General features: G+C 43.6%; 1 protein-coding gene across 5 annotated transcripts in view; it reads right to left on the bottom strand.

Annotated features, from left to right (window-relative positions):
* The window catches only part of BUB1 (BUB1 mitotic checkpoint serine/threonine kinase), a 63159-nt gene that overhangs the window by 31261 nt on the left and 19688 nt on the right, over positions 1-12210 (bottom strand). For 2 of the 5 annotated variants that reach the window (XM_083176003.1, XM_083176004.1), the window contains exons 9-17: positions 9987-10129; positions 9031-9428; positions 8894-8945; positions 8096-8231; positions 5742-5878; positions 3118-3512; positions 2985-3037; positions 2566-2691; positions 803-916 (exon numbers count right to left, since the gene is read on the bottom strand). In XM_083176003.1, coding sequence (XP_083032129.1) covers positions 803-916; positions 2566-2691; positions 2985-3037; positions 3118-3512; positions 5742-5878; positions 8096-8231; positions 8894-8945; positions 9031-9428; positions 9987-10129 — 1554 coding nt within the window. Of the gene's footprint in view, positions 1-802; positions 917-2565; positions 2692-2984; positions 3038-3117; positions 3513-5741; positions 5879-8095; positions 8232-8892; positions 8946-9030; positions 9429-9986; positions 10130-12210 lie in introns of all 5 variants that reach the window. The other 3 variants (XM_083176005.1, XM_083176007.1, XM_083176006.1) reach the window with 3 other exon arrangements.

Raw genomic sequence — 12210 nt, 5'->3', positions numbered from 1 at the left:
CCACACTTTCTTTTCTCAACTCCACGCCGACGTGGATAGTGGGGGTGTGAAAAGGTCGCCACGCTTCGGGTTGACGTTGATCGTGGGGTGGCGTTAACAATTTTTTGGGGGGCCATTTCACACTTCAGGGGGGATTTTTGGGGTCTGTGGGCCATTTTACATTGTTCCCTATGTAAAATCACGGGCATCGCGTCGATCGCATGCGATGCGACCGACGCGATTTTTTTACCTGCGATGCCCGAGATCCAAATCATTGTGGCCGTGCTAGGAAACAAGTACCAAAAAAACTTTGCTAATGTTGGTTGGCTCTATGAGAAATTGACAAAGCCAATGAGAGCACAGCCTTTACCCCAGCAGCAGCGGGCAGCTTTAGAATTACACAGACCTGTTACAGTTATAGATAGTAAATATACATATAGAATATGCAGTGACAAAAAAATACCTACAAGCGCTAAATGTCCACAAATGTATACGTTAAAGTATTCACCTTGAATCGAATAAACACAAAACCTGTTAATACAATCACAGTTCCTACAAGACTACGTACCTCTTTTTTATTGCACAATTACATTACGTTAAAAAAATACCCCACTTTCCCGTTGCAAATTGTTGTTGAAAATTTGAAATGTTTCTCAAATCAAATGTACAGAAGTTATAAATGTGTTGACACCAAACAGATTCTAAATATTGACAGATTTAATTCTAAATCTATATTAAAACATCAAGAAGCTTTGCAATGAAAAATAACCATTTACTTTTAAAATCAAAATTAGAAACGGTTCTAAAATAAAAATAAACCTACTGTCATTTCGGCAGAAAGCCTCAATATCTGGATTATTTGGATCAGTTGTTTCAAACAAGTTGGTATCCCCATCTTCAGGGAGAGTAGATGTCTGGAATATGTCCATTATAAAACCTGAAAAAAAAATGGAATGGTTTCCCCACTGCACGAGATAACAAGTAACAGTATATAATATCAAAACACCAATTTAAAGGTTCCTTTCACTGCAGCCTATACTGTGGCTCAAACACTTATGAGAACCCTGAGCCTTATTCAGACTTGATTTGCAGAAGACTATGGGATAGCCGCCACCCAGACAGAGAACCCACCCCATGAAAATCTGCAAATGGATTGCTGCTCTGATTCCCATTAAATCAGGCCTGGCCAACCTGTGGCGCTCCAGATGTTGTGAAACTACAATCTATCATGCCTTGCCACAGTTTTGGTATAAGGTAGTGTTAAAACTGTGGCAAGGCATGCTGGGATTTGTAGTTTCACAACATCTGGAGAGCCACAGGTTGGCCAGGCCTGCATTAAATGATTATCCCTGTCCGTGCAAGTGTGGGCAACTCTGAACCTTCCACAACTGGGCGACAGATACAGGCTGCTCGAGGCCGGCAATGACATCACAGATCCTCCCTGAAACCACCTGGGTCTGCTTTTTTCCCGAAACTCCCAGAAATGGCTGATCACCAAATGCCAGTTTCTTGTCAGATAATTTGTGAGGGGATTGCAATTAGATTATATGCTGATTTGTTGCCATTTGGGCTTGCACTGGCATGCCATGATCCATACAAATGGGTAGTCATTCGATAATCAATGTGCGGATTCGCAAGCCTAAAAGCAAACCAACTCTAAATAATCCCCCCACCCGGGCACCATTTATGTACTTGGTGTTTGTCTATTATACCCCTTTCACAAATAAACCATACTCTATCCCAGCTAGAACCCTGGACACTAAATGCAGGTTGAAGCCAAGCATTCAGCACATTCCCCCAGAATCGGTTCACATGTAGCCAGGGGCGGATTTAGGGGTCAGGCCACCCCTAGGCACAACATTTTTGTCCGCTCCCAGAGACCCACACGTGACCGGTGAGGGACACACAGAGGCTGCCGCACAGGGACACATAAAAGCTTGACGGGCATCGCACCATAGTGACCGCGGACACAGAGTGACAGATCCCTTTACTGAGGTGAGTGTAGTGTAGCCGGCAGCTCTGCGGTCCAACATGCAGCTGCACAGATAGTATTAAGTATTGTTTATGACGCTTTTTTGCCATCACATACTGTGCTGTAAAACATTGCCCATACTGGGAGCTACGCTCAGCTTGCACAGGCTGTTATCCATCACACCAGAGGCAGCTGCATACAGCAGTCCCTATTCAAAATGGACCAAATGATACAGATTAAGTAGAAATAAAGAACTGGTTCTCTTCTAAAACCTTAAAGACTGCTGAACTTAGAAGTGGTTTAAAGCCTTTTTTGTAAGCAAAACCATACCCTATGTGGTTGATATAGAGATGGTCATAAAATACATCCTATAGGATCTGCATTTGCACATTGTATGAATAAAAACATACTTCGGTATTGAAGATACATGCATATAGGGCTGTAGGCAATCAAACCGTGCATGTACAGTCTAGAGTCTGCCTCTAGAACTGAAAATGAGTCAAGTGGCAGATGTGTCACCTTGACCAGGACACAGAACTACAACCTATGAAAACACCCAGCTCTAACCAGCCTCTGAATTTATTAGTGGACATTAGAATTAGTTAAAGTCTTACCCAGTGCTTCTCTTGTGTTGACTGTGGGTGAAGGGAGGACTTTTGATGGCGTTGCTTGCATGAATCCCATTGATGTGTTTGGAGTAACATGAGAAGTATTTGCTGAATAACCAGACGAGTTTCCAACTACAGCCACAGCAAAACAAGAACAGTTAAAAGTCATAAAAACCTAGACTAGAAATAAGTGATTAAAAATGTATTCACCAGCAGAACACAAATAAACCAACACATAGAGCTATAATTTCACTTTATCTCTTCCCAAATAAAAACAAAATATCCCACAATTTTAGGCATTTAAACATTGTTGAGGTTACTAATTGCACTTTGCGCACTGGTTTATATAATGGATGGCTATAATAAAGGCTACAGTGACACAATGGTGTAAAATAAACGTGAGGTAATATATAGACAAAGATTACCTTCCTTCATCCCAGCTTGTAATTTTCCCACATGGCCACTAGAGTTCAGGACACTATTGAGAAATGAAACAGATTAAAATGTATCAGCAGAAGATACTGTACTTCGTGGCAAGACAGGACCTGTAAAACTTACTGTCTGGAGGCCTCAAGGAAAGAAGCTGCCGATTTCTCCAGCACAGAAATCGGTTTGGTGGACACATGTGACACTATAGGTAATGTGGGCTGCATATGGTGCAATCCTGTATCCGGTCTGAGATCCGCTATGGAGTGGGCATGCTGATCCAGTCTTGGGACAGCGAGATGACTCAATGGTTGCTCAGCAAAAGAAGGTTCGGACTGACTGATCCTCAAGCCAGTTCCTAGAGAAGATGAGGACTGCAGCACAGAAGGAGCAGGAAGCCCAATAGAAATGTGATCAACAGATGCATTCTTGTGCGACCGATCCTCTGGAGCACTATGTGCTCGAAGACCATAGGTTTCTAGTCCCAATGATGGCAACATGCTGGACTCTGTAGGAACGGCTTGCATCTTTAAATGAAAAAATCAGGATTGGTTATAAGGATAGAGTGTACATTTACACTTACAGGGTTTAAATATTTCATATCAACCACACAAATTATACATACACTGAATATCTGCAATGCAATTCATTCACATGGAGAGCAAACTCCAAGCAGTGATTGATGTAGGTTTTTCAGGATCTACATGCCTGACCTCCTGCCATGAGGGATAATTGCAATCCCACTAAGCATTTACGGTAAAGGCCTGCTGCATGGCTAGGCAGCATTAAGACACTCGCTAGGGGGCGTGGCCTGGAGTAGCATGGCGTAGGACGCACATACCAGCTCTCCCACTACTATCCTGCTGGAATATCCTGTTTAAGTGGCTGCCACTCACTCTAGCTGGACTACAACTGTAGTCTATACCCCCCCGGTTCCAGGTGCGCTATTTTGCAGAGTTCTGTTCCTCCGTCTGACCGCTCACCGTCCAGGGAACCTACACGGCCTTGCCCTTCAGCGTGACCCTCCTGGCTCCGGCGCCTGTTTTCTATCTGGGCGGCAGCAGTCCTCCTCCTGCAGCATTGCCCTTGTAATCAGCCCCCCTGCCTGTCTGTGTACCTTGCAGATTGGGACCCCGACGGCTGTGAATATATCCGGTTTTGCACGGAGAGCAGGCTGCGACCGGTGGCCATTTTGTGCCCCTCACAACATGTTTATTGGTAGAGTGCTCGAGATTGTGCTTTGAACTATTCGGATTCTCCTGTCATATTCCCTCTACTTGCCTGCCGACTGCTAGTCTATACTTTCATTTGCACTGGTGGTAAATGCTGGTGGCGTGCTAGCCGCCCCTGGCTTGCTGCTGGTGTCATATAATCAGCGTTAAAACTCCATCAGGTGCTGATTTCCATACAGTGGATCAGTCATCTGGCTGTGGTTGGAACCATGGCTGATTCTATGCACCTAATTATACAGGCTCTACATAGAGGTTACTGAATAGGTTTGTGAGCACACAATCTTTATCCCGTGCTTATGAGAAATGTATTGAAGAGGCAGAGCTAGTTACACCTGCTTGCTATATCTCTCAAACTCTTGAAAATCCTGGGACTGGACATATGTTGGACTTAATCTCCCCTGTGATCCTGTTCCAGTCAGAGCACGGCCGTTATACTTGGTATGGATCTCACTGGGCTACTGTGGGACACTTCCAGAGTATCTCTGCACCTCCAATGAGGAAACTACGTCCCCTGAATTTTCTACCTTTGGTTGCTGACCATTACTGTATTTGCCCTTACATGTCCTGGAATGTCTGTCATCATATTTTTGATACGCCAGGGCTTTGCGATTTGGCCGGACTAATGTTGTAATCATTTTGTGATAGAGGATCTCTACTTCTCAATGTCCCCTTTCCCTGATCGTTTAGTTCACATAGCTACGTTGTGTTATGATACCTGTCTATTTTTGTATTCTGATAACAAATACTTCTGTACGAGGTCCTATATATAATCAATATCTGCCTACAGTGGGAGAGCTGGGTCTATCCTTGCTTCAAGGCCATTAATACTTTGTCCCTAATTTTGGGTGGGAGGGTGGTGAGGGATTGTTTGGGTAGGTAGCGAATAGTGGGATAAAGGTTGTTGTTTAAGGGATCCAAGTATACCTAAATTGGGGTCAGGCTATACAGGGTGGTGGTGGTGGTGGTGGGGGGGTTTGAGGTAGGTTTGCTTTGGGGTTTTTTTTTAATTTTTTTTTGGTAGCTGGATTTACTTTATATATTTTAGTTGTGCTTCCTACACTATGGGAGGGCTTTGTCCATATTAGCCTGTTAGCACTATTATACTATGCATTCATATATACGATTATACCCCATAGGCGCCTTCAGGTTTCAGTGCTATAACGGCTATATGATGATCCCTATCACATGCAAGCATTCCAACAATCCTTTTTGTCCCTCTATGTATGCATGCCGAAGTTATATTTGTCCCCGCTAAATGTGCAATTGTCTTTGATGCTCTGGCTACCTATGTAACGGTTATGGGGTGTTTATTGTTATATGAGCAAAAACCTTCAATAAAAAAATTTTGAATAAAAAAAAAAAAAAAAAAGACACTCGCTAAGCAGCAAATATCCGCTGCTTAGTGAACGGTCCTGAATCAGGGGCTATATTTGGTGGAATGTGGTCCAAGAAACCTTACAATGGGTATTTTAATCAGTACAAGAAAAGTAAAAGCTTCAATAGAAGCTCAGGGATGATACTTACAATTACTTTACGTTCTGGAGCAGTCGGACATGCGGCTCCCGGTACATTTGACAGGCTGCTCAGTTGCTCCTGTTTTAACATCTGTTCATGGAGAGCTGCTTCTTCTTTCATCTTCCTAGATTTCTTCTCTTCTTCCTCTGCTCATGGATAAAACAGAAATTGCATGAACCTGATACCTAGAACCCTGGACACTAAATGCAGGTTGAAGCCAAGCTTTCAGCACATTCCCCCTTTTACACCTGGGTGACTGACCCGGGTTATTCCCTGGTCCACGCCATGCTCCGTTTCGGTGTGGACGCTTGAAGTGGAGGTCATCTCCAAGAGCTACTGTCTACTCCTTTCAGACATTTCACAGGTCATGCCTTTCAAACCACAGGTGACTGGGTCGGTCTGCAGAATAACCCTGGTACTCAGCAGGGTCACGGACAGTGAACACTCATCCGATATTGGTTCACATGTAGCAGAAACCTAAGTCAAGCCGCAATACCCGGCAAAAACCCGGGTAGTAAGGCTAGGTGTGAAAAGGATATCAGACAGAGTATCTAGTGCTCTATATCCAAAGGGAAAATTTGACCCAGTAATTATGGGGGTACTTGTGTATTATCACGGCGCCCACGAAATCGGCCGAAAATCACATGCAAAAATCGGATGCGATTTTGCGGCCGATTTTTTTTCGGGCGATTTGCATGCTGTTCCATCATTGCACACTTTGCACACCCCCGATTTCCATCGTAGTGCATCGCATGCAATATAGTGGCATGCCATGCGATGCATGTGAAGCGATTCGATTTGTAATTGTACAATCACCCTGATGGGTGCTTACAATGTTAAATGCATCGCCATTGTTAACGCCACCCCCACTATCAACGCCAAACCAAAGCGTGGCGAGCGCAGCGAGCCCCCGAGGGGCAGCGGTACGCGTCCTCTGACCTTTTCATACCCCCACTATCCACGTCGGCGTTGACTTTAGATAGTGTGGCGAGCGCAGCGAGCCCGAAGCGTGGCGACGCGGAATACATGTAAAGTAATCCGCATCCGCTCGCCACGCTTCGGGCTCGGTGGCTCGCTGCGCTCACCACACTATCTAAAGTCAACTCCACGCCGACGTGGATAGTGGGGGTATGAAAAGGTCGGAGGACGCGTACCGCCGCCCCACGCGGGCTCGTTGCGCTCGCCACGCTTCGGGTTGGCGTTGATAGTGGGGGTGGCGTTAACAATGGCGGTGCATTTAACATTGCGAATCACATCGCATGCCACTTGCTGGCATGCAATGCTATACGATATTTAATTGTACAATCAGGGGCATTTTCCCGAAAATCACATCGCATACCATCGCATAGTACCTGGGGGTGTGCAAGGATGGAATAACATGCAAATTGGCAAAAAATCGGACGAAAATCGGACACAAAATCGCATCGCAGATCAAATCTGCCAATAAATCGGCCGCAAATCGGATGAGATATCGTATGCGATTTAGATGAAATCGGGCGCCATGATAATACGCAAGTACCATTATGGGCAACATGTATACGATAAGCGCTCAGATCATCAGTGCTTTTAAAGCAAAACAAACTGAAAATCAAAGCCCAACTATATGCTAGTAGTATCTCTATACATCTACACATTCTTCCTGTGGTGTAATTTTGAACATGCCAGACCAAGCCAATGCATAGATAATTGAGAATATAAAAACATTTGCATGTTGAAAATGCAAATAGTAAATAGACTAAAATGCTTGATTTCTGATGAGGACAAACCAATTCTAAAAAAAAAATTGCAGCTGCACAGATAGTATTAAGTATTGTTTATGACGTTTCTACACCCCAGAATACTGTGCTGTAAAACATTGCCCATACTGGGAGCTACGCTCAGCTTGCACAGGTTGTTATCCATCACACCAGAGGCAGCTGCATACAGCAGTCCCTATTCAAAAAGGACCAAATGATACAGATTGAAGTAGAAATGAAGAACCGGTTCTCTTCTAAAACCTTCAAGACTGCGGATCTTAGAAATGGTTTAAAGCATTTTTGTAAGCAAAAATATAACTTAAAGTGGCTGATATAGAGATGGTCATAAAATCCATCCTATAGGATCTGCATTTGTACATTGTATTCTTCATAAAAAAACATACTTCAGTATAGAAGAGGCATGCAAATAGGGCTGTAGGCAATCAAACTGTGCCTCTACCCTCTTGAGTCTGCCTCTAGAACTGAAATGAGCCAAGTGCCAGATACATGCAGCTGAATATACTGGCAGATGTGTCACCTTTAGCAGGACACAGAACTACAACCTATGAAAACACCCAACTCTAACCAGCCTCTGAATTTATTAGTGGACCTTAGAATTAGTCTTACCCAGTGCTTCTCTTGTGTTGACTGTGGGTGGCGGGAGGACTTTTGATGTTGTTGCTTGCATGAATCCCATAGATGTGTTTGGGGTAACATGAGAAGTATTTGCTGAATAACCAGACGAGTTTCCAACTACAGCCACCGCAAAACAAGAACAACAGTTAAAAACCTAGACAAGAAATAAGTGACTAAAATGTATTCACCAGCAGAACACAAATAAACCAACACACAGATAATTTCACTTTATCTCTCCCTAATAAAAAAAAAAAAAAAACACAATTTTAGGCATTTAAACATTGTTGAGGTTACCAATTGCACTGTCCTCACTGGTTTTTATAATGGAAGGCTATAATAAAGGCTAAAGTGACACAATGGTGTAAAAGAAATGAGGTAATATGGGATATGGTCATTAGGTCGACACCATTAGGTCGACATGTGTCAGGGTTTACATGGGGTTTTTCACTGTTTTTCGAGCCGGCAGGCGGTATTTCATGCCCTACCTTCCTCTAGGGCGTGGGGGAGAATAAAATAGTGTGCCGAGTGTAGCGAGGTACCGTGCCCGAAGCATGGCAAGCGTAGCGAGGCACCGAGCATAAAGCATGGCGAGTGCAGCGAGCCATGCGAGGGGACCCGGTGCACTTTAACCTGTGTCCATGTTGACATTCGGTTAAAAAAAAAAACTGTGAAAAACCCCCATGTAGACCTTTTGGCTGTCAACCTAAAGACCCTGTCGACCTAATGACTGTCTAACAACTTGCTGGTGACCAACTGATCCACATCCAGTAATATATAGACAAGATTACCTTCCTTCATCTCAGCTTGTAATTTCCCCACATGGCCACTAGAGTTCAGGGCACTATTGAGAAATGAAAAAGATTAAAGTTTATCAGCAGAAGATAACGTACTGTACTTCGTGGCAAGAAAGGACCTGTAAAACTTACTGTCTGGAGGCCTCAAGGAAGGAAGCTGCCGATTTCTCCAGCACAGAAATCGGTTTGGGGAACACATCTTCTGACACTATAGGTAATGTGGGCTGCATATGGTGCAATCCTGTTTCCGGTCTGAGATCCGCTATGGAGTGGGCATGTTGATCCGGTCTTGGGACAGCGAGATGACTCAACTGTCGCTCAGCAAAAGCAGGTTGGGACTGACGGATACTCAAGCCAGTTCCTAGAGAAGATGAGGACTGCGGCACAGAAGGAGCAGGAAGCCCAATAGAAATGTGATCAACAGATGCATTCTTGTGTGACCGATCCCCTGGAGCACTATGTGCTGGAAGACCATAGGTGTCTAGTCCCAATGATGGCAACATGCTGGACTCTGTAGGAACGGCTTGCATCTTTAAATGAAAAGATCAGGATTTGTTATGAAGATAGTGTACATTTACAGGGTTTAAATATTCCATATCAACCACACAAATTATACATACACTGAATATCTGCAATACAATTCATTCACATGGAGAGCAAACTCCAAGCAGTGAGTGATTTATGTGTTTCAGGATCTACATGCCTGACCTCCGGCCATGAGGGATAATTGCAATCCCAAGTCAGGCATGGTCAACCTATGGCCCTCCAGCTGTTGTGAAACTAAACATCCCAGCATGCCTTGCCATAGTTTTAGCATTCCCTAATAGCAAAACTGTGGCAAGGCATGATGGGACTTGTAGTTTCACAACAGGTGAGGGCCATAGCTTGGACATGCCGGCATTTGCGGGAAAGGTCTGCTGCATTGCTAGGCAGCATACAGCATTAAGACACTCGGTAAGCAGCTTAGCGAGTGGTCCTGAATCAGGGGCTATATTTGGCAGAATGTGGTCCCAGTCACCTTAAAATGGGTAGTTTAATCAGTACAAGAAAAGTAAAAGCTTCAATAGAAGCTCAGGGATGATACTTACAATTACTTTACGTTCTGGAGCAGTCGGACATGCGGCTCCCGGTACATTTAACAGGCTGCTCAGTTGCTCCATCTTCTGTTTTAACATCTGTTCATGGAGAGCTGCTTCTTCTTTCATCTTCCTAGATTTCTTCTCTTCTTCCTCTGCTCATGGATAAAACAGAAATTGCATGAACCCGATACATCTGACCCAGCCAGGATCTAATTCTAAGCACTGCTCATGCGGATGCAAATTTACTGTATTAAGCGGCAATTTCTATTTGCTAGTCATTAAGCCTAAATCAGATGTAGCACTAATACACCTAATAAGGTTTACGTTTCCTATCATGGTGCAGACATAAGATTTCCTGGATTTGGCAAAAGCATTAGGGAAATATGGAGCAGACACCAACATCTAGAGATAAACTAAACTATGTAAACAAGCTTAAAAGGTTGCCATACACAGGGATCAATAAATCAAAAGTATATATAAAATACATTTTATCCCATGAAATTTCTGCCACCTTAAAAAAACAAAACAGGAAAACTAGTTAGTTCTAGAATGTCCAGCTACCTGGTGATACTGGGTGGCAACAGCAAAGGGCGACTGAGCTGAAAGCCGCTCAAAACAGCATAAATAGCTCTGCGCTATACAAAGCCGTCCTCTCCCCTCCGTCGGCGCTGGGCAGGGGGAAAGCCGCATTGAGCGGCTTTACTCCCAGCGATGAATACCATAATCGCTGTCCATACACTTTGGCCATAGTCGCCCAGTGTGTATGGACCCTTAGAACCGGTTGTCTGTCACACTGCAAGCTCTAACAAGGGCTGCTAACAGCAGGTTTTAAGAAACCACGGCTTTGAAAAAAAAAAAAAAAAAAAACAACCACAACAAAACAACCCCCTCCCTCCACCTTTCAATTTTATTTTCTTGCCAATGGAAAAAATGTACAATTGAAAACTTTTAATAGTAAAGCATATTATCCTGCATATAGCCACCGTCGCCAAAGCCTGCAATGGCTTGTTAATAAGAAGTACCATGTGCGGTGAAAACAAACATATTTGGCCAGCTTTAAGGCTCTTCTCCCAACAGATGCATAGACCTGCCCAAATGGCTGCACTGCCAACTGTCCATGCACCTATACACATACATGGTCAAATCTGATGTACAGTAGCCACTGATCTCAGGCCAGATACAGTAGATGGATAGGAGAGGAAACGAATGGTGGAATAGAACCTGGGACCAATAATTTGTTGGGGCATATACCAGCTACATATTTGGCGGAAATGCTCTAAAATGACATTATTGGTGGGTGGCAACATTACAGCTAAAGTACCTATTTCAACACACTAAAACACAGTACTCCAGTGTTTTTTTTTAACTTTCTTAAATCACTGCACGTTAGAGTATCAGCATTTTGTTCAAGGCACATCTAAGGTGAACGTTTTATTGATATACATTTTGATTAATATATTACATTAAGTAAATTGCGGTCTGCTCTATGTTGTTATGGAATACTTAAACTAATTCAAATATTGAGGCCCTTGACAAAGCCGTGGTATCGGCAAAACGCATCAGTGCTGAGAGGGTGTATACTACCAAGCCTACATACAGTACCCTGCATTTGTGCCAGAGACCGGACCAGCCTCACCGGATTGCACCATTCACACCTCCACCTCCCTCATCTGTCTAGAGTTGGCCCGCAACAAACTGCAGTGGTGTTCACAGACAAGCCAGGGAATGCCATCCCACAGGTGAAACCCAACCCCACCCCCAAAAGATCGGGACCCCACAAGTGGAGTCATCCACTCATTTACAACTGCTAGATACAGTTACATGTTGGATTACAATTATTGGATCCCCTCTAAGAGGCAACATAGGAACGGTTCTGGACACCTAGAAGACTCTCAATGCGGTACCGTATGGTCTAACCTCTTCCAGACACTATCCTGCTATATTCTTTCTTATTATTGCAATAGTTTATGCTTTATGTAATAATTTTATTTTTATATTTGCATTATTAAATATTTCTTATATTATCATATACATTATTTGCAACTCAATATTTTAATTTATTTAAGAATTCCATAACAACATAGCGAGGAGCACAAACTCGCCCCTCTTTTTGTTTATCTTTGTACGGGTGTAACAGGTGCAGCACAGCTTGACAAAGCTTCTCGATTACCTGAGGCCCTTTTCCATATTAAGTAAATTGCGCCTACCTGTCATGTTTAGGGTCAGTTTTATG

This window comes from Crinia signifera, chromosome 3, assembly GCF_055691185.1.
Source record: "Crinia signifera chromosome 3, ASM5569118v1, whole genome shotgun sequence".
NCBI classification, from domain to species: domain Eukaryota; kingdom Metazoa; phylum Chordata; class Amphibia; order Anura; family Myobatrachidae; genus Crinia; species Crinia signifera.
The sequence above is the reverse complement of the archived record's forward strand: the minus strand, read 5'-3'. Positions and strand labels throughout refer to the sequence as shown.